The sequence below is a fragment of the Ailuropoda melanoleuca genome, chromosome 1 (assembly GCF_002007445.2).
Source record: "Ailuropoda melanoleuca isolate Jingjing chromosome 1, ASM200744v2, whole genome shotgun sequence".
NCBI classification, from domain to species: domain Eukaryota; kingdom Metazoa; phylum Chordata; class Mammalia; order Carnivora; family Ursidae; genus Ailuropoda; species Ailuropoda melanoleuca.
In genome coordinates this window covers 170964579-170988016 of record NC_048218.1, presented here as the reverse complement: position 1 = coordinate 170988016, position 23438 = coordinate 170964579, and the positions used below count along the sequence as shown (strand labels likewise).

Here is a 23438-nt window from a genome sequence, read left to right as displayed (position 1 = left end):
TGCTTGTTTTGCATCAACAAGCCCTCCACCTCTTCCTTCTGTCTTTACTTATTTCATTTTAAATTTGTTTTAAAAAATAGTAAAATTTATCATAAAAATGCAGATATTGCAACGGTATTTAAGAAGCGGTGGGCTCATTTTATTCATCCCCAGTCCTGCGCCATGAGGTCACCATATTTCTTTATTCCAGAGTTACCTCTCACTGCTGGTTCTGTCCCTCTGGCAGTTCTGTTTGTGGAAGTTTCCCTCTGAGGGTTCCTTGTATAGTTTTTGGCAAATAATACGCCCCCATTTTGTTGAATGAGTGAATGAATGAAATTTGTAGAGATATGCCTAATTCTTTTATAATCCAGGCTGCTGGATTTTAAGCATAGCCCTGGGGTTTCTTTCAAAGAGTCACTCTTCTTTCCCCAATTGCTAAGAGTCCAACATTACACATCCTAAATGCTTATCTTTATAATGCTTTTCTATAAGTGAAAACATTTCTTTACACTAACATAGTAATTTAAGTTTCTTTCTTTCTTTTTTTTTTCAGCTGCCTTTGCAGCAGTGTTGCACTGGTAAGATTGTTTTTTTCCTCTGGTATATTTTATGCAGATGTTTGCAGCTCACCAAAGCTATTTCCTGTATATATAAAGAAATAGTTTCAGTATGATAAGGATGAATAGATATTATTACATGCAACACAGTAGTCTGAAAAAGTAGTTTAATTGATAAATCAAGGTCAGAATAATGTAATTTTTTAATAAAAAAAGAGATCCATTATTAAAGAGGTTATATTTGAGACTCTATTTCACTTAATGTTAATATAGTGTTCATGTTGAGAGGAATATTAATTTTTTTAATCTTCTGGATAGAGTGAAATATGAATTTCATTAATCAGACATTTCTGAAATGGTAACCCAATGACATTTATAGTTCAATTTATAATTTTATTGTACTTCACTTAAAATATTGTTATTCTGGTTCATTCTAATTTTAAAATCTAATTTGAATGTGTTTTCTATTAGAAATTTTAGTAGAAATGTTATGACATACGGAGTGGAAAAATAGATATAGATACCACTGTATTTGAATTTTATTACAAAATTATGTGCAAGTTGCTAGATACCTTTGTTTTTGCTTTTAGAGTTTCTTTTAAAAATAATACTTAGTGTAAGCGTCAACACTGGGCTGGTTACCCTTTTGTTTTTGCAGGGGCCATATAACACATCTCTTTGAAAATGATCGTCACTTTTCTCACCTCTCAACATTGGAAAGGGAGATGGCTTTTCGCACTGAAATGGTTAGTTTTTATGTGATGTTTTCGGGATCTAAAATCTTTAAGCTTTCTTTCATGGAAATTTTCAAAGATGTTCCGAAATAGAAAGAGTAGACACCTCTCCTTGCCCATCCCTCAGTTTCAACAACTGGTGACACGGCCATTTTTCCTTTGTATACACCTACACACATAGGAAAGCTCAGACATTACATCATTTCATCGGTAAAAACTTTTGTATGCACCTCAAAAGAAAGGAATTTTTTGTTACCCACAGTACTCTTGGCACACTTGAAAACAATGAACAGCGATCACTTAATATCACTAAGTATCAATCAGTATTTAAATGTCCAATTGGCTTTTTGTTTTCTTTTTATAGTTTGTGTGTTGGTAGGCTTGGATCAGGATTCAAACCATGTCTGTGCATTGCATCTAGATGATGTGTCTCTTAAGTCTTTTAATCTATAAATTCCACTTCCCATTTTTATTGTTTTGCTATTTAGTTATTGAAGAATCCGGGTTATTTGTCTTATAGAATTACCTCTGGTAATTCATATTATTGACTATATTCCACCGTCCCAAGTTTCCTGAAAATTGATAGATAAGAGACTCGATAGCTGAAGGCTTAATTTTTTTTTTTTGGCAGGAATATTTCATAAGTGGTGTGCATTTATTGTACCGTACAAAGAGGCACACCGTATCTGGTTGTCACACTTTCTGCAATGTCAAGATGGATCAGTAGCTTTAGGTATTGTCATGTTGGTCCTCCCATTATAGCCTAGCCATCAGCCTAGATCAATTAGTTCAGTAAGATTACCAAATGGTGATTTATCTATTCTATTATTTTTCCCCTGTATTTGTTAACTGTAATTCTTCTATAAAGAAGAATTTTCCCATAATATTTATTTGGTTTCTATGATCTTCTTACACTTCATACAGGTAAGACAGGTGAATGCTTGATTTTTTCTTTTTAATTACCACTTTCTAGAAAAATGAGTGGTTTCCTAGCATTTTCTTTTGGTAACCGATGGAATTCCTTCTTTTGGAGTATATCATTATGATCTGATGGATTTTAGCACATTTTGTGAACTTACCTGTCTTAGCTGGTGAGAGCCCTTACAGTTGACTCTGCTTCCCTCTGACACATTATTATTCATTAGTATTCATTAGTATTCTGTAGTTTTCTTATTCTCTGGTACTATTAAGACATTTCCTCTCCAGACCTGGAATCATCCAGGGAGCCCTAATTCCTTTCAGTGGCAAATGGTATTTAGAGACCACAGATTTGGTGCTAGAGAGGTTTATTGCTACTGCAGCTGGCCCTTAGAACAACAAGGGGTTAGAGGTGCTGACCCCCGTGCAGTCCAAAATCCACATATAACTTTTGACTCCTCCCAGTTTTAACTATTAATAGCCTACTGTTGACCGAAAGCCTTACCAATACCATAAACAGTCGATTAACACATACTTTGTATGTTCCATGTATTATATACTGTATTCTTTCAACAAAGTAAGCCAGAGAAAAGAAAATGTTATTAATAAAGTCATAAGGAAGAGAGAATAAATTTACAGTCCCATACTCTATTTGTCAAAAAAGGTCAGTGTGTACGTGAAGCCGCATAGTTCAAACCTGTGTTGTCTACAGTCAACTGAATTTGATACTGGATTGGCCATTGTGTCTAAGCCTTTTTAGTAAACAGAATTAAGAAACAATTTTTAAATTATTTATTTATATTCATATTTTAAAATTCAAATTTAGGATTAGATGGTTTTTACTTACTTTGTTTTAAATTTGTATCTTTATCGTTAGCCCAAGAATCTTGGTTTCATATTCCTTATTTTTGTGGAACAAAAGTAACAAAGGTATTATTCAAAATAAGATGATTGAAAACATTTTAAGACTTCCTTGTATTTCTTTTTGACTTTAGAATATATTCCATTGGGGATGTACAGTAGAATTACTATATCTTAAAGTCTTTTGAAATCTTCTTCCAGCTTGATAGTTAATTCCTTTATTTTATTTTTATTTTGATATTTAGGGATTTAAAATTTTTCATTTTATAATTAAATAAGATGTTTACATGATTCCAAGAAACCTACAAAACAAGATATGTCGTGGTGGTTTTCTACAGCTGCCATAACAAAAGTATAATAAACTAGGTGGCTTAAAGGGCAGAGATTTATTCTCTCAGGATTCTGGAGGCTAGAAGTCTCAAATCAAGACTGTTGGCAGGGCCATGTTCTCACTGAAGGCTCTAGGGAGAATTCTTCCTTGCCTCTTCCTAGCTTCCTGTGGTTTCTGGCAATCCTTGGTATGCCTTGGCTGGCATCGGAAACGCCATCACTCTACTCTCTGCCTCTGTCTTCATGGGGCACTTTTCCTATTGTCTCTGTGTTTAAGTTTCCCTCTTATTGTAAGGGTACCATTTATATTAGATGACCTCATTTTAATTTGACTACATCTGCCAGGAACTTATTCCACATGGGTTCACATTTCTAGGTTCCAGTGGATATGAAATTTGGGTGGATATTATTCAACCTAGTACAGTAGGAAATATTAAAAAAAAATAGTGATAGGAAAGCTAAACACCATAATATCAAGAACCATTTTTTTCCTTTTCAATTAATATTGGGTATGCAAATCGCTTTCATATTTATGAGCCTTAAATCCAGTGTAGAGTTTGATAGCTCATGGGTGCTGGCTACTAGAGCAGCTCTAGGCAAAATTGTATAGAAGGTGAAGTTTGTTTCCTGTGTTCATCTGTCTCAGCCACTACTGCCACTTACACTCCCTCTCGAGGGAAGCAAGTACTGGTACTTGCTTATTTTTTGGTCCATGTATTATTCCAACCTCAATATCTGTCCTAATTCCCTCAAAATGAGAGTACCACTACTGCCCTTCCCTCCCCCCATGCCCCCCAATCCACACAGCCCCCATCCTCCAGGGTTCTTACCTTTTTCTGAGCTGGAAGGAAGGAAAATAGTCTGTAAAATTAGTTGTCATCTGAATGTAACTTATATGTAATATATCAACATGTAGCCTTCCTAATATATTTGCATTTTTACATGTAAATCTGGAGGAAAGATGACTGATAGCACCATTTTGGGGACTCAAATAAGCAGTAAGGGGGAAACATTTTTGGCTAGGGGAGATTTCTTGGATCACGGTAATTTAAATTCCATAGTTAACCACTCACTTGCCCTGTTCATAAGATAGCCTTTTCTAACACTTAAATTAGTATGGGATATGGAGTTTTCTTAAGTTACATATGTTGTCTGAGTTATGTATATTACTTTTTAAATGTTGAAACTATTTTTGAGATATTTTGTTCAATTATTTTAATTAAGACAAGATTATACTAAAATATGTAGTTCTTTTTTTATAATCTAAGATTGTATCAGTGATCAGAAACCATCAGAATAATTGTAGCTATTCCTTGATTGCTTTGTTTTTCAAAAACAGTGTATTTAACTTTTTTTAAGCTGGTAAGAGGCATAGGAATTATGCATTTTTTAATATAACTATAACATATGCTTGTTTCAGGGACTGTATTATTCTTACTTTAAGACTATTGTGGAAGCACCCTCATTTTTGAATGGAGTATGGATGATTATGAATGATAAACTGACTGAATACCCCCTTGTTATTAATACATTAAAAAGGTTCAATCTTTACCCTGAGGTAAGTTACTTTTTCAAGTGTGATTTTTTTTTAAATTTTTTAAAGTGTTATTTGCATTAAATGCTGATTCTAAATGTGAGGTGTAATTCCATATATTATATTTCATCTCATTTTTTAAAGATGTGTATCTTTCCTTGGAAAGGAATATGGAAAAAAGATTGTTATTAATTTTGGTGGACTTTAACTGATTTCATGCAAACTGTTATGATTGCATGGTCTAGAAAATTTGAAAACTATCTAGATTCGGTGTGTTTGTAGGGATTACAGCAAGGAAGCACCATTACATGTCATTTGCCAAATAATGTTTCTTCCCTCTCTGGGATTCTTCACTTAATCGAATGCTCTTTTTTTGGGTGGAGTAGGGGAAAGGTGTGTCCACACAGGAGGTGAGGGAGGAAGGCAGTGATATCAGTAACTTTTTTGGCCTCTCCTTTACCATCCCTGCCTTCGTTTGATACATCCCTAAGCATTTTCCAGGGCCAAGTTGAGATGTAACTTCTGCAGCGAGATCCTCCTTGACTTGATAGGAGGGTCATCTGTTAACACACTGCCCGCGTGACTCCCCCTTCTTAGCTCGCTGATGTTGCTAGACAGTACGTGCTCGTGCCAGGGCCCTGGCTGCCTTGGTCTCTGGGGATCTCAAGCCCAGGCTCAGTACCTGGACTTAGCGGGGCTCTCAGGCATTTCCCATTGAATGAGAGAAGTCCAGCTTCCCCCCGGATTGGTGAATTAGCCGATTGATTAATGAGGAGATGGAGATAGAGACAAATAACCACCAAGGTTCAGTGATGGTTTACTAATGTACTGTTTATTGAGTACATTCTATGACCATGTGCACATTTACTTTTACAGAAATATTTTTTTAATAAGTGCTTTTTGTCTTTTAGAATGTTTATAACAGTTTTCCTGTGTCATCTTTTCTTCCTCAGGATCAGTTTTAGTGGCTATATATATATATATATATATATAGTTTCCCATTGTTTATTTAGTCCATCTTTTGTGAAAATGTTCATTGTTTTCAACTTTTAAAATAGTCTAAAGCTACCATAAGCATCCTTGAAGCTAAATCTCTGTACCTATCCTTATGTTTTTAAAACTATAAATTTGTTGATGTGGAACTGTTTAGTTCAACAGAGTATATACTTTAATGATTTTGGTACGTGTTGCCAAAATGCTTTCTAGATAGAGTATACTAATCAAAATTACCATTGGCAGTGTTTTTGAAAATGCTTGTTTCCCTGAATCCCTGCCAATTTGGTAGACAAATAATTAAAATCACATGATATATTTTGTTCATTGCTGTATATGTGTGTATATATGTATTTCATTCCATGCTTACATTAAAAGTGTATTTTAAATTTTAAAAGTAATTGCTTATGCCTTTTGTGTATATTTCTGTTGAAATTCTATAAGAGCTCATTTATTACATGCTGGATATTAATACCATGCTATCTAGGTAAACATTTTCTCCCAGCCTTTTGTTTGCCTTTTAACTTTGTGTATGACCTGTATGTATTTTTTCTGTACAGAAATACTATATCTATTCACATCTTGAGAAATTAGATCTACTCAAGAAAACAGAGTGTCTATTTGTTCAAGTTTTCTTTTGTGTACCTTAGTAGAATATTATACCTTTTGAAAAATATAAATCTTGTGTTTCCTGTTATATTTTATTCTTACCCATGGGTGGAGAGTTGAAGACTGACCAATGAAGAATCTGTGTAGGGGATTGTAAGGCTTATTTTATTAGATTTAAAGGGAGCTAAGTAGATGGTAGAGGAAAGGAAAATTTGATAATTATCAAAATATCTCAAAAATATTCTAGTAATGAAACTGTTGATGATAATATCTTTTCTCTAAAAAATCTAAAAAAAGTCTCTATTTAAAAAAAAAAAAGGTAATCTTAGCCAGCTGGTACCGGATTTATACCAAAATAATGGACTTGATTGGTCTTCAAACCAAGATATGTTGGACGGTGACCAGAGGAGAAGGACTCAGTCCTATTGAAAGCTGTGAAGGCAAGTTTCTTTCCATGATATTGTCCAGTTATTTGTAGGAGCACATTAAACTTAGTGATATAAAGAACCATTTTATTATGCTTATGGATTCTGCAGGTGAGGAATTTGGGCAGGGGATAGCAGGGTTGGTTTGTTCCCATCATGTCGGAGGCTTCTGCTAGACTCAAGTGGCTTGGGAAGACTGAAATTGATTGGAGACTGCTTCACTTACATTCTAGCTGCTGGGCTGAGGTCCCTGCGAGGCTGGGCTCCGTTGGGACTGTCAACTGGGACAGCTACATAATGCCCTTTCCATGCCCCCTGGGCTTTTGTATAGCGTAGTACCTCCGGGTAGTCAGGCTTTTCATGGGCTCCAAGTTAGACACTGCTTGGCCTCTTTTAGCCTTAGAAGTCACATGGTATGGTCCCCGCCATCGTCTTTTGAGGCAGTCACAAGCCCAGCTGGGCTCAAAAGAGGTGCAGAGACCCCTGTACCTCTACAGGAGGCGTGTCCATGAATTGGTAGCCCTGTTTAAAAACCACCGCAGCTAGTGCCGTGTTCTCATCTTTGTTCGGCAGTAGTGTCACGTGTTCATATGGGAACCAAGGCAACCATTTAATATATCTGTGCCATTTTCAAAATAAGCACATTTTAATATAAATTGCCAGACACGCAAAGTAATTTATAGTTAGAACATATGCTTTTTTTTGTTTTGTTTTTAAAGGATTGGGAGATCCTGCTTGCTTTTATGTTGCTGTAATTTTTATTTTAAATGGACTAATGATGGCTTTATTCTTCATATATGGCACATATTTAAGGTAAGACCATTCATTGAGAATATATTGGTATGTGTTATAATACTATGTACTAAAATAATAAAAATAGTGAGATAAAGATGAACTTGCAGTTCAGTTCTATAACAATGTTATTTCTAATACATCTGCTTATAGATACAAAATTCTTTCCCATTTGAATGATTTCACCATTGGCATAGTCAGCCAAACTTAAAATAATTTTAGATGCTTAAATAGAGAATGGTGGGGATATTGGATACATTTTAAATATTCACAGGCTTTTGAGCATAAGCAGTATATTGTTTACATAAAATATAAGGAAAGGACCACTCATTATCAAATGGTGTTAATGACTCTATTTTGCTGACATTAAAATGGAAATATACTCTAAACAGATATTTAATATTTGACCTGATTAACTTCATAGTCCAGCAATATTCCTTAAACTAAAAAGATTGACAAATTTTTAAAGGGTTTTTATGTTTTTCTTTTTTTTTTTTGACAGTTTGTTACATTGTATACTTGTTTGAACTATTTTACCTTGAGAGTATCTTTAGAATTTTCTTTTTTTATTGCTTACTGATTTCTTGTAGTACAGAAGTGTGAGCATAGGTATATTATTTTCCATTTGGGTTAATGAGTTTGAATCTGCTATTATCCCATATCTTTGCTTTGGAAGTATGGCATTTTCAGTTTAGTACCTCGGAGATCTGCTGCATTCCTAGCTCAGTGTTTGAGCAGATAACGGTTACTTGATAAATATTTGTAAGATGAGGAAGTTATTAGAAGATCAATTTAGAGTATATTTGCATATAGATTTAAGATACTTTGATGCTAATATTTCTGATTTAGCTATAGGAAAGTTCTTTTAATTATGTCACTGGGGGAGACTGAAATGAAAATGCATGATTAAAAGATGAGGTGGAAAATTTTGTTTTTGGAGCAAGACACACAGATAACCAAAAGTATATGGTAATCAGAAGAGGAAGCTGACTTAAAAGAGAGCAAGGGCAGTGTGCCTTGTATCATGATGAGCCAAAGGTCTCTATCTTGGGGGGGAATTTATCATTCCGCTAAGTACTAGTGGATAGCTTTACTACATTTGGGAGATTTGATTTTGAGTAAGAGAAGTTAAAATATGGAACGTGGCAATGTTGTGAAATTGCTGATCTATAGTTATGCTGCTTTTCTGAAAGAAGAATTGAAATTGAGAGAAGAATTTCTAAACATTTATTAAATATTTAGTATCATTTTCTTATCATGCTTGTTATAACCATCGTTTCCAAGGCCAAAGGTACAACATTTGCTGTGGAGAGTATGATGTTCTGGTTTTGACTGAGAGGTTCTGGGTGGTTTGGGCCCTGACCTGAGATTTCTTGGTCTTCAGCCCGAACAGTCCCCAGACAGCAGTTTTCTCCCTGCATAGGAGATACGTGTGCCATTTGTCCAGGCAACATAAAGTACAGACCAAGTGGCTTCTTTTGGAGATGGCATGCTTGGGTTTTGAAAGCTTGTGGTCGGGTGGAGTGGGAGTGGGAGATGGTGCTGGCTGTGTGTCAATGGTAGACAGATAGCAAGGATAAAGTGCTTCTAATGCTGGAGGCAGGAGAAATTTGTTCTGTGTGGAGGGTTGCTTTAACTGTGTTTTAGAGGGTCAGAGCGTTTTGGGTATGTTGGGGAGAAAAGAATCCCAGGGAGAGGCAAAGGTGGACATCCTGGGATGTAGAAAGTGGATCAGCTTTTCTAGGATGCGGATTATTAAGGGCCCTTGTAGAAGAGGAAGACTGGAGAAATGGGTTGGGCTGGTTCATGAATGAGCTTGTCTGGTCTGAGACTATTCCAAAGCCAGTGAGGGAAATTAGAAGTTTAACCAATAGAGGGACAGGATTCAAGCTGAACTATGATCTCCTGAGACCCTTGACTTCACCTGTCACTGAAGTTAGCTGGTGACTACTTCAGCATACTGTGTGTCAAACTGCAGGGTAATTTTAGGATCACTTTAGTGGGCGTGGCCTAGGATTGTATTTTACATGAAAAAGTAAAGATTATAAATATAAATAATGGAGTATACAACACTTTGTAAGATAGGTGTTATTTAGAGAAACTTCTATTTGTTGATACATGTCTACGTGTACATGTGCTGAGTTATAGTGTAAAGTATCATTTTTTGTAGTTTGAGTGTCAAAAAAAATCTGTAGACCACTGTTTAGGGTAGCAGGAGGGAGTGACTTTGCCTTAAAAGCATTTGAGTCCTGGGGCGCCTGAGTGGCTCAGTCAGTTAAGCGTTCAGCTCTTGATTTTGGTTCAGGTCATGATCTCTTGGTTGTGAGATCGAGCCCTGAGTCTGGCTTTGTGCTGGCTGGGTGTGGAGCCTGCTTACAATCCTCTCCCTCCCTCTCCCCTTCGCCCTTTCCTCCTGCTTGCTCACACACTCTCACTTTCTCTCTCAAAAAAAAAAAAAAAAGAAAAAAAAAAGGCATTTGAGCCTTTCCAAATAGCTGTTTTTGGTTTCTCTTCCTAGCTCCGAGGGTTGCAGCCTGTTTCAGCTTCACCCATTTGACTGCTCTGGGCCCTAGTTGGCCCCTTTCTGTGTCCTTGACCCTTGGACCCCCGGGAGTGGTCTGCCTTATGTGGCTGTGTTTGGATGTAGACACTGCATTGGTGGCACATGTTTTCATTTTTCTAGCTCTCCCTTTGTTTTGTTTGTGAGTGGTTTTTTTTTTTACCCCTGAATAATCACTTTAGCTCTATCCAGAGACATCCTAAACTCGTTTCTTCCCAGCCCCAAATGAGCATCTAGTTCTCCTACATTATAGAGCCCCTTGTATTCAGGGAGCCTTGAGTACCGCACTGTGCCTTGAGGGCGGGTGTGTAAATTAGATTCCAGTGGTGATCCTGGTTTATATTGTGTTGAATAAAGTCCTCTGTCACTTCTTTTCTATCAGTCTTTTTCATCATATTTTAAAGTGTTCTTGACTTGAGTATTTTCAGAGGTCTCATGTTGTTAGGTAGTTCTTATTGTTTTCTTCCTTGTTTGGTCACCCTTTGAACTGTATGAAGTGGGGTGAAGCTGCAGACTTCTTAACATGTGGGTTAAGAATAAAGAGGAGGATATCTATAATTGTGGTTAGAATCTTTTTATAAGTTGTATTATATAAATTTACAGGCAGATTGAGTATGACATTTTTACTCCAGAAGTATATTTCTTTTAAAATAGTAAGATATAAGTTTTCTGAAGTCAGATAAGCCCATCCATTTCACAGAAAATGAAAGTGGAAGAGAAAATAGAAAACACCGCCAAATGGTGAAATGGGGCTGGGCTGCCAGGCTCTGACTTGAGGAGATGAAGTCAGATGTTTGTGCAAACACAGCCTATTCATGTTGTACCTCTTTTTCTGGAATTCTCAGTATTTTGGTATTTTTAAAAATAAAACACACGTTGTTAATTGTTTTCTAAAAGCTGTGTTGTTAATTGATAATTACAGTTATTTATTTCATAAGATGACATGTGTCAGCTACAAGCAGTTTCTGGAGGCCAGTTGCTTAAGACTTGGTGTGTGTAAGTCTGTATTCTGCAGGGAGGAGGGCTCCCTGAGGGAGCCTTCAGGGATCTTTAGGAGCTCAGCCGAGCTAGGTAAGAGAGGGAGTTGAGCTGCCAGGTATTGGAGTAGTCATTTAAAACAATAAGCCAAAAGCGAAAGAGTTTAGCCTTTTATTACTTACTGTGATGGTGTAATAAGATTCTAAAACTGGAGAAAACAGACTCCCCCTAGTCCATTTCCCCCCATGGAACAGTGCCTTGGTTGAGAATCGAGGAATCAGTGCAGACATGGAGGTTATCTCACTATTGAGGAAGCCTTGAACAAAAGGTGCCAGCAGTTTTATGGACCCTGAGGTGGGAGGGGGGAAGGTGAGGGGGAGATGGCTAGGAATGGAAAAGTACTGGGTACTGAGTCAGACTGGGGAAAAATGTCTTTAGAGTTGCCCCCTCTTACCCTTCCATAAGGGGACCTCCGCCCAAAGTCTCAGATAAAGAGACCTAGGAATAAAGGTGCTGGGGTTAGGAATGTAAAGATGTGAGGGGCATGACTGGCCAGGGCATCCTGAGCCCTCAGAGACTGCACTGTGCTGGCCATGAACCACGTCTGCGTGGGGAGGGTAGCTGTCTCAATGAGGCCTGTCAGGTAAACCTTTGTAATTATCTGTGGTTGGGCCTCAGAAATCATAAATGGGTTTTTAATCAGGAGCCCAACTCCATAGGGCATTAGTAAGCAAGGTCATGAGCTAGTCTTAGGATAGATGTAGGACTCATTTGGCAGGGAGGTCTGGAAGAAATGTAGTGTGGTCCTGGTCCTGAATGTCCAGTAGAAATATTGTGAGGGGGAAGAGTTGTCCCCTGTTTCCAAATTCACCACTGTGTACCCTGGCTCTCAAGAGCATACCAAAGCAGAATAATTTCTGTAGGTGAAATGAGTGTCTTTAGCTGATGCCAACAGTAAGACATGTAGAAGCCAAGACAAAATATTGACAACAATCTGGTCCAGGCTCACTGGGGCATTATTCTCAGGTTAAATAAAACATGAGGATCTGGGCGTGAGTCAGTGCTTGGTTCTGGACTGACTGCTTTCTGTTGTTTGGTGTTTATCTGTCACCTTGGCATTTTCCTTCACTATCCAGAGTTCTTTCATTTTTCTCTTATAATGGGATCTCTTATGTCATATTCTATGTATTCCTCTTTCTTGGTTTATTTTTTACTCTGGTACATTGTCCGTCTTCTAGAAGTTTTTGAGAATGAGTGGATGGGACGTAAATTTTTGAGACCTTGTATATTTGAAAATGTCTTTATTTTGTCTTCGTGTTTGATTGATAGCTTTGCTGAGTATTGAACTCAAGATTAGAAATCATTTTCCTTCAGAATTTTGAAGGTGTCACACGATTGTTGCTTCACGCGGTGCTGTTCAGGCATTCCTAAATTATTCGGATTCCTAAACTTTTGTGTGTGACCTTTTCTTCCCTTTCTTTTCTGAAAGATTGTAGAATCTTCTGTCTCCATGGTTCTGAGATTTCACAATATGTCTCACTGTAGATCTGTTATCTTGGACGTGTGACACATTGCTTCAAAAGTCCTGCACTTTATGCCCTTAATTTCAGGGAAATTTTCTTGGATTATTTCTTCACTTCATTCCTTCTGTTTGCGCTTCTGAGATTTCACAATATGTCTCACTGTAGATCTGTTATCTTGGACGTGTGACACATTGCTTCAAAAGTCCTGCACTTTATGCCCTTAATTTCAGGGAAATTTTCTTGGATTATTTCTTCACTTCATTCCTTCTGTTTGCGCTTTCAGAACTTTTGTCATTTGGATATTGCATTTCCTGATCCTCTAATTTTCATATATTTTCCCATTTTTAATATCATTGTTCCTCTACAATCTAGGAAATTTTGTTAACTTTATTTTTCCAACTCTTCTATTCAGTTTTTCATTTGTTATCTTCCAATTTTCAAGAATTTTCATTTGTTCTGTGAATGTTCCTTTTTTAAAAAAAATAGTATTTTTGTTTCATGGATTCAATATCTTTCTCTCTGAGGATACTAATGATCTTTTTCCTTCCCTAAGTAATTTGGTGTCTTCTAGTTCACTTTTTTAAATCTTTCTGTCTTTACCTACCATGTTAGAAGTTTTCCTTAGCTGTCTGGCTATCCTAGGCTGTCATGTTTGAGATTGGAGGACAAAAAAGCTGTATGGGAGCTCCAGATCGTGGGTGGAACCTGTTAACATTGAGTTTTTATATAATTTGAATAAATGATGTGGGAAGAACTTAGAGTGACTGCCAGTTCTTTGGTTTGCCTTTGGATGTGAAAGCAAATTTAATGTAACAAAGGTTTTTCGGGGTTGTAATAGGGAAATAAAGTGTTTCATAAGTTAACTGGAATGCAAGATTATAGAATTTTTAAGAAGTGCCTGGGTAGAAGGGAGAACACCTAAATGACTTAGGAGGCATTGTCTTCTATGTGAGAATACAATAAAATAATTCTTGCAAGGCACCTAGAAGAATGCCTGCTTTCAGAAAATAGTTTTTAATTGAATGAAGCAAATAAATAAGTTATTGGGAAAAAAACTTAGCTCTTGATTACTATTTATGAAAGGCACAAAAAATAATATAATATTATCTATCACGTAAGCTTTTATTAGCATTTTACCAATTTGGGAAATATTTTCTCAGTGGACTCATCTGAAGCTTTTCCTCTGCAGATTCCACTCTTTTTTTTTTTTTTTTTTTTCCAAATTCTAGTCTTTAGATTATTTGTTTACTGAAGAAATATGTACCTAGGACCTTAAAAGGTAACTCTGAGGAAACAGAGTAACAGGAAAGTTATGCATCTCTCCTAGGGGTCAGACTTGGGCAGCAAACAGTGTGGTTAAGTGTCATTTGCTGAGATAATGACCTAAAAAGGGACAGGTTTTAGAGAAAAGATGCCAGTATTTTCAACCAATAACTTTCATCAATTTATGCATACTGAAGAGAAATACTTATCTTTTAAATATTCATGTACAACTGTTAGAGCAAGTGATTAAAGACGTACTAGAAGGCCAAGTTAATAGAACATTCCAAAAGCAAAAAACAACAAAACAAACAACCCGCAGCAACAGCATGGAGCTGAGAACGTTTGAGCTGATGTCATTCATAGCTTATTTAAGACATATTTTTGGCCAAAAATCCAGGCTGCATAAACAGTAATGCTTGATTTTCTAATGAAGCATGAACAACAGAAAAATCTCAAATAAAACAATGGAAGCAAAGCAAAATTGGCATAAAGAATAAGAAGTTCAACTTTGCCTTAAAACAAGTACGGGAAGGGGAAGGTGTAGATTGATTGATATAAAGAATTGATTTGAAAAGCTACTCTGTTCTGCCGCAGAGTCTAAAAAGGACACTGAGTCACTTCATAGATAACTTGGGCTGGATTATGAGAAGAAAATAGAGAAACTGGTTATATTAACTATGACTATTCACTTTCACTATTGAGGACAGAAAGGGGGAATGTTAGTAAGCAAAATCAAAAGGAAGGTTTGGCATGCAGACTAATCTACCATGCCTTCAGGGCTTCTGGAACACAGCTAGAAATAAAGTAGTTAAAAATTCTTTCTGGTGTCAAAGAAGCATGAACCTTCAATAACCAAAGAAAATAACAGAGTAGAGTCGAAAATCAGAGGATGAATACATTATGCTCTGTGACTGGTTGGTTCGTCCTGTGGAAGAAAAGGCATTTTCTGGTGACTAGCTATGTCTACAAGAGAATGGACAGGCTTTTCTGACAAGAGCTGAAAAGCCATGGGGTGGCATGGCTTCTCAGTGTATCCAACAGAGTGGAGACAGAGAAAGGTAAATATTCAAGAGGAGGAAGACATCAGAGACAGATCAGAGTGACCACAGTGGTACAGAGCAGCAGACATTAAATCTAGAGAAGCTCATAAAATGGATCATTGAAAAGCTCTCAAAAAGCCACCTCAGTGTGATAGAGGGAATGGAAAAGAGAAACAGGGGACCCTGGACCCTGACTCTGTGAGTTAAGACTCTAGACATGCTCTTGACGAAGGAGAACAGATGTGAATTATGAAGAATGAACTGAGTATTGGGAGAGAACTTCTGTGAGGGGGCAAGTGAGAGAATTGAGCTCAGAGGAGCAGGCTTTCATGAAGGATCCCAGATGGTGTCTGAAAGTAGCAATAGAGGAAGCTTCGGCCTCAGCCCTGGCCTTGAGTCGTACAGGAGCATGGTGCCATGAGGAAGGGGAACTTCTCCTCAGAGGAGGGTAAGGTTTTGAGGTCAGAGGAGAGGGAAGCATCGGGTGGAGGCTGAGGGTTCCTGGAAGGATTGTTCACCATGGAACGGAGGTTCTTGAGGGCACAGGAAAAGGTCTGGATGGAGAATCAAGCAGTGTGGTGGTTGGGTCACTGTAGAGGCTCCACCGGACACATGGCGCTGATGATGAGCAAGAGCCTGTGTCCAGGCCAGGGACCAAGGATAGCAGTTATGGAAAGTGTGGAGTGTGCGACTGAAAGTGCCCCTCTCCTCAAAAAGGAATGCCAGCCAACTTGCGATTGGGTAGTTTTTATGTTCTCATTTACTCCTCAGGTACCTTTTGACTCTGTGCCGTAGACAAGGCTCAGACCCAGTATTAGGCACAGCGGGAGCTACCATGATGAACTGGGAAGTTCACAGTCTAGTAGAAATCTGTTTCTTGGCCCTGGCAGACAAATAGTTAAATTAAAGGAATTGATTAGTTGACTGTCACAGACTGGAAGGACTAAGCTGAGACCTTTCCTAGCCTTCCTGATTGTCATTCTTGTTCCTCACCTTTACTTTCTGTGACTTTCTTTTATGCTCCAGAGAAGCCAGAGGATGTGTAAGTTTAGGGGAAGATGCTCAGCTCTCAGCAGGCCTGCTGGGCATTTCTTCATCTGGCTAGCAAGGTGCTTACGCCTTTCATCTCAAATTTGCGACTGGAATTCTCTTAATTCAGTTATTTCCACATTATTCTCTGATCTTCTCTTTCATAAGCATTCATATAGCAAAAGTTATATAACTCGCTCCAAGAGTTATTTAATAACATTTTGAATTAACTATTACTTTTTCTCCTTGAATGCTGAACTTCATACGTTTTATCATTTCTTTGATAGAGGTACAAGTAGTGATTAAGCCTACCGAAATACGATGATTGATTTGAATCCATGTTACTTAAAGATGTGAGAAAGAAGAGAATTGTAAATTATTAAATGTCAGAACTGAAAAGTATTTATAAGATCTTTTACATGCTTACCCCTTCATTTTATACCTGAGGAAATCAAGGCTCAAAGGTGAATGAGATGTATGAGTAAATGCGCAAACTTAGACTACTTTAAAATTTGCACAGTAGGAGCTTTCATATTTTCTGACAGTTGGTGGTAATATTGCAGAAGAAGCTTTTTTTTTTTTTTAACCACTAGGGAATGCTGAAATATCAACTGATCAACGTAATGGGGAAAAAAATCAGTCTTAAGTTTTCTGATTATTACATCTTTTCTGTTTAGCAAAATAGAATGACCTATGTGATAGTCTGTAAGGATTGGAGGGGAAGGAGGTAAATGCTGGGGACACTATTTTAGACTTATTGCAAGTCACACCATTTCAAAATGATTGTAAGTCAGATATTTCTTGTAGATAAGCAAATTTTATTCTCCCCTTCTAGCTCTGCAGGGCACGAAAGTGTACCAGAAAATCTGCCTACCTCGTTAGTTAAGCAAAGCTGTCTGTGTTTGTGGAAGATGCTGGGCCATAACCTATCTTGTGGTTATTTGGTGAAAAGGGAGTGATGACACACTGATTATGCCTTTGGGAAAATGTCAGGTCTCAGAACCCCACGGGTCGTATGGCACTCGAGTGAGGGTGGGAGACTTCTTGAGCAGACCCCATCATGAGATTTGGTCGGGAAGTTGGACTGGGGATTCTTCTGTCCTTGTCCTCTTTTTATCCCTGACCCTGTCTTTACTGTGCCATTAAAAAAAACTGATTTTAAAAAATTTCAGTTTTGACTCGTATTCTGTTTAGGGTATTTTTAAAAGCGAATTTTACATTAATTTCCTGAAGTGTTATTGTTGCTGTTGTTTTTCAATCTCTCGTGTCGGTTGTTTTGGATTAAAATCAGAGGATGAGGTGTCTTTCCAGCCAGGTGCTCCAGGTGCTATACAAATCACGTATACTCTCTGTATAGTCAAAGTACTATAAGATCCATAAAATCGAGCTTATCGATTATCTTTTTCAGATCCTTAGTATGTTTTCTTTAGCTTATGTGACCTGCCAAAGTCTGAATGTGTTAAAATACTGTACTATGATCAGATTTTATATCCCTCTATTTTTAGTAGTTTTAGCTCTAAGATATCTGGTGGCTGTATTGCTTGTCCATAACATTTTTACTTAAAGAAATAGAATTGGGTAAATGGAGAGAGACATACTATCCAACTGAATGGGCAGACTTACTGTCATATAAATGACAATTCTTCCAGAATTGTATGTAAATTTAATGACATCTGATCAGAAATCCAACACATTTTTGTGTGTGGGAAGGGGCACTGGTTAGAGAATTACCTTAAAAAATGTTAAAAGAGAACTTAGGGGTGGGGAACTTTCCTTATCATATGTTAAAATTACCATAATGCTACAGTAATGAAAACACTGTGATATGAAAAATATAGAATTAAATCAATTGACTGGAATTAACAGATTCTAGTATTGTGAGAAATTAATGTATGATAAAGGCTGAGTTTCATTACAACAGAAAAAGGAATGTTTATTTGGTAAATGGTGTTAGCATAATTGGCTATCTGTTTCAAAAAGAACAAGATTAGGGCTTTACACATACATTTCTGTGGGTGGAAAATTTAAATGTAAAATACAATGATACTAGAAGATATTTTAGAACACTGTCACTTTGAGGTAGGAAAGATTTGCACAGACAAGACAGGGAATGCAGAAGAAATAAAGGAAAATATTGACATTTAACTATATCAAATTTAAAATTTCTTTTTGGCAGAATACACTATAATTTATATCAAAATACTTAATCACACATATAAGAGTCAAAAAATTGATACCCTTAATCTGTGAATAGGGAAACAGATGATCCAATGGAAAAATGGACAAGAATGTAAACAGACAATTCACTGAAGAGAAAATGCACATTGTCCCAAAAACCCATTAAAATGATGCCCCATACTAGTAGGCAAGAGGTACAAATCAAAATATCAGTGAGAAAAAAGTTTCCATCTACCCAATGGGCAAAATATAAAGGGTCTGGACACATCAGATGCTGTGTTCTGGAGAAGCAGACACTTCACACACTGTGGTGGGGGGTGCTATGGACTGGTATGGGATTTTCTGGTTCACATTCTTTGACTTGGTAGCCTCGCAGTTAGGTCTGTCCTATAGAAATAAAAGCACTGGTATTTATGTATACAGGATATTTATTTTAACATGTTTTTGTTATAGTAAGAAATTAAAAAATACCTATATGTTTGATAATAGGGAAAGAGCCGAACAAATCGTAGTACATTTGTACCGTGCAGTGTTTGACATCTATTAATAAGAATGCCTTGGGTTGGGGCGTCTGGATGGCTCAGTTGGTTGAGCGTTTACCTTCAGTTCGGGTCATGGTCCCAGGGTCCTGGGATCGAGCCCTGTGTCGGGCTCTCTGCTCCACGGGGAGCCTGCTTCTGCCTCTCCCCTCTGTCTCACCCTTCTGCTCATGCTCTCTCTTGCTCTCTCACTTTCTCAAATAAATGAATGAAATCTTAAAAAAAAAAAAAAAAAGAATGCCTTGGATTACGTGTATTGATTAGGAATAATCTTTATAATAGATGAATTAGAAAAGGAACAAATTTCAGAGAGGTGTTAGTAGCATGATCACATTAAAGTATGGGTATAGAGAAAGATTTGGGAGGATGGGCACACATGCAAGTGTTATTATTATCTTAGGTGAATAAGATGGAGAGAAGGGTGGCAATGAGGAAACCCATTTTTAAAATATACAGACCTTTGTACCTTTCTATTTTGTTGGGATAAGTTCAAAACATTACTATTTATTTATTTAAACCCATAACTCACACTTAATTTAGCCTGTGTCTTATGGATTGCCGTGAAGCCTGGCATTGGCCTGTTGGCTGATGTTTTTAAGAAGGTTTGCTGGGCCTCTTGAGGGGAGAGCCCTGACTTCCGCTCCCTGACCTTTCTGTCCCTCTTATTTCTGTGATTCATCACTTCAGCCATTTTCTGGCTGATATGCTGTTTCTTTGCCCCTTTATATTTCATTTGTGCTGGTCCAGGTTGATAATCAGTAGAGAAAAATCACACAGTTATTCCATTACTGTCCTGTAAATTTGTGGTCTTCCAACTTCCCATGATCCCTTTAGACGACTCTGCAGCCCTTCTGTTTTCCCTCGTTACTCTGTCCTTAAATCCAAGTGGTATTTCAGACAACCCCCTTTCCTCAAACTTCTAGCACTGCCATCTCTTCTCTCGAGCGGCAAGGGGCTCAAGACTCTGTAGGGAAAATGGCAACTCCATAAACTACTTGCCGCTGCACATGCAGACTTAACCCTCGTCTTGTGCCAAGGCTGACTGGCCACCTGTGCTAGGGCTGCCAGCCCATTCCTGTCTCCTGGGAGGCTGGGAGGGGGTGCGGAGGGGGTGTGTGCTCCCTGCACGGATTAGCCCAGCAACCTCCTGTATCTCCTCCATGTTTCCTCATTCCTGCATCCCCAGGAGTAAGTACATGGCCTAGAATACCTGTGTCTGAATCCTTGTTACCCCTCTGGCTTGTCTATGTTCTGCACATGCTTATTGGGTAGAGAGAAAGAAGGAAGGGTATTTGGGTAAAATAATGAGAAAAAAGCATGAGCTAAAGAGAGTAGAAGGCCTCAAGAGTAAAGATGAAAGAAATGATGGAACCGACCTAAAACAGCTTTTCTTTCCCCATCCAGATGCTTCTGGCCAGGGTGGGAGGAGAGGGGGGACATGCATTACTCTTAGCTAAGCAAATGAAAGTTTAGTTGTTAGGATGGCCAAACTATGGTATTGTGATTTCTTAGCTAGAGTTAGAAGCCTGGTGGTCATATTTTGCTATTTGTGTTCTTTTACAAGGTTTTAAAAACAGATGAAAGATAAAACTTTGTCTGTAAACTAGTGTTCTCCAAGCATGTTCTGTAGAAAAGTAGCTTGGGGTAGGCTTGGGAAATACTGCTGAGTTAATTAAATCTTTAATGTGCTGGCTTGCTTTCTGAATTTCCAAGAGTAGGAGACATTGTGATGTTTTCTACCTTTATGACCACAAAGGCTTTTTCTACACTTCTCACCTTTCTCCTGAATGTGTATCATTTGTCCCTAGAAAAATAGTTTGAGAACTGCTGGAGGACCCAAATAAATATGTGGCACTAAAGATTTAAAAAAAAAAAAAAAACAGAGAGAGAGAGAAAGAAAAAGATCGGTTGCATGATGTCTGGTAACATGACTAGTCACAATTTTTTATTCACTGTTTTGGTACATTTTGAAGACGGAAGATGACTTCTTAAAAATGAAACTGGTTTTGACTAATGATACTATAAAGGAAATAAACTGAAGAAGCTTATCATATTGTTTTATTCCAAGGTTTCATTAGGATTGACCTGGGTTTTTGTTATTTATGTTTTTTATCTTCTTTTGTAGCGGTAGCCGATTAGGAGGCCTGGTTACAGTGCTGTGCTTCTTTTTCAATCATGGAGAGGTAGGTAGTCAACAATATTTTCAAAATCTTTAGGGGATTGTATTTTTAGAAATACACGTTTTTTCTTTAAGTAGTCAGTCAGATATTTTAAAAAAATTTTAGGAGATTTTACTTCCAGAACTACAGTTTCTTTAATTTCTTTAAGTTTAGTTTGTAGTAGCATTCTTTAAATATTTGGTCTTATTTTAATTCAAGTTTTAACACTAGCATTTATTTTAAGTTAACTTTTCATGAACATTATATCTTTTATGTTATATATCTCTTAGTGATTTGAAGTAATAGTGGGTCTGTGTCAATTTTATTTATAATTTAAAAGTGAAAGTTCATGTTTAGCTATAATAGAAATAAGTCAACCATGGATAAAGTTAATTTCCTTGTGTGGTGATAACTTTTTGTTGTAGGAGCTATATAGTGTGTTTCTATTTTAATGCATATTTATTAAACTTGGATGTATTTTTAAGTCTCCTTTGCAGAATATTATATTATACCTGTAAACTTGCACATATCCAAGGGCTTTCTAAAGAGAACACTATGGTAAAAAGTATTGACTCTGGATCCAAGCTACCTGTGTTCAAATCCTGGCTTTGCTGTTTTGCTACCCCTTGACCTGAGCAAATCATTAATCTTACCTGCCTTAGTTTCCCCTTTGTAAATGGGGTGTAACGATGGTACTTATCTCATGAGGTTATTGGAGAGTTTAAATGAATTTGCAAGTGTAAAGTGCCTGTAGCAATGTTTGGCACATAGTAACCCTTATATAACTGTTACTTTGTATTATTTTTATTAGTATTAACTTAGTTTAAATTCTAATAAAAATTCAGGACGCCAATGAAATCCTTCCACTAGATCAGTCATAGTTGTACATGAATTTTAAAGTTGTACATGAATATTAATATTTATTAATATATCTCTACCTGGTTTTCTTTCATGGTAAATCTTGTATGAGAGAAAGAGAAGAAAGCTCAGTTTGTTTTGTGTGAAGTAACTCAATCTTTTTAGGCATTTATAAACAGCGTGTATAATATTTGAATATGCACGTTACAAAGCCCTAAGAGTAATCATACTAAAACTTAACTACAGAGTCAAGGTTGAACTTTTTTTTATTGTTCAGTGGATTACTATTGGATATTGAACTAACACCTGCTTAGTATTTAGAATCACAGAAATTTAAAGCTAGAGTGGCCTTACAGATTAGAGCATTTGAGACAAATCATTGCAAAATGGTTTGGTCTGACTTTGAGGAAAAATAATTTTTTTTTGCCTCTTCTTGACTGTGGATGCTTCTCAATGTCATAGTGTGGACCACAGAACATGTGGAGGCATAGGGCCTGTGCGAATGACCTAAGAAATCGGAAGTAACTTCTTAACAATGAAGGAAAGGAGCACTGAGTGTTCACAATAAGGTGTTGGAGGAAAGAGATTATAGAAAAATTTGAAGTCAAGGTGCAGTTTTAAAGACAACTGTCTGTGAAGCAGAAAGGTCTACTGTGTTACCCTCAGTCTAAATTAGAGGTTGTCAATTCCTGATCTTGTTTTTCTTATAATTTTGATTGTAAGACTTACATTGCAAAGTCTTTTCAGTTTATACCAATGAAATTTGGACTATTCACTTCATTTTTCAGGTTGAAAGATGACTTCTTCTTCCTCTTCTCCTTCTTCTTCTTCTTTTTGGGGGGGTTGTTTTGTTTTTGTTACCTTTCAGCTACTTGGTGCGTTTAAACATACTTAGATATCTCTTTCTACTTAGGAAGGGGTCAACTAAATGTGATTAGAATTAGAATTACGGTTTTACCGAAATGGTCAAGTAGATAATTGTAATTCATATCAGTAGCTTAGCTTACGAGTAGAAAAGTGACCATTTTGAGTGAGGGACTGGAGGGAAATTGAGGGAATAAACTGTAATTTTGGGTAAAATAAGGGTGAGAACTTAAGTAACAAAAACTGTTTTATTATAATTTGATATTTATTTTGATTTTCAGACTGTGAGATTGTCAGACCCAATTATTATCTGAATTTTAAAAATGTTGCCCAAAGTACGTAAGTTTTATATGAGGGGAGCATCTACTCTGGGAGTACCTGTTCACACATGTGGTGAACTTGTTTAGAGTATCACAGTGTGTACTCACTGAAATTGCTGGTGGGTTACTGATTGGTACTTGGTATCCCTCTTTCTTAGGGGAGTTAATGTTAATCATGCCATTGAGTGGTTTACGTACCAAAAAATAGTTGTCAATTGTTACTTGCTTTTAAATTCTATTTCCTTTACTCAGTTTGCTCTCTAATATAGAATGTGGTGTACTTTTGAAAATATTCTTTCACTCAGATGGTTTTACAAGGGAAAAATTTGGCCTCAACAAAAGAACTACAAGATGTGTAGAATAGAAGGATTAATCAGATGATTTAAAACAGA

The 23438-nt window shown here is 37.0% G+C and overlaps 1 protein-coding gene across 1 annotated transcript in view; it reads left to right on the top strand.

The window, feature by feature from the left end:
* The first annotated feature begins 510 nt into the window (after nucleotides 1-510).
* The window catches only part of DPY19L1 (dpy-19 like C-mannosyltransferase 1), a 71710-nt gene continuing 48782 nt past the window's right edge, over nucleotides 511-23438 (top strand). Inside the window, exons 1-6 of the mRNA XM_034670359.1 lie at nucleotides 511-560; nucleotides 1198-1285; nucleotides 4803-4940; nucleotides 6838-6958; nucleotides 7663-7756; nucleotides 20971-21028. Coding sequence (XP_034526250.1) covers nucleotides 1265-1285; nucleotides 4803-4940; nucleotides 6838-6958; nucleotides 7663-7756; nucleotides 20971-21028 — 432 coding nt within the window. The 5' untranslated portion in view covers nucleotides 511-560; nucleotides 1198-1264. The remainder of the gene's footprint in view (nucleotides 561-1197; nucleotides 1286-4802; nucleotides 4941-6837; nucleotides 6959-7662; nucleotides 7757-20970; nucleotides 21029-23438) is intronic.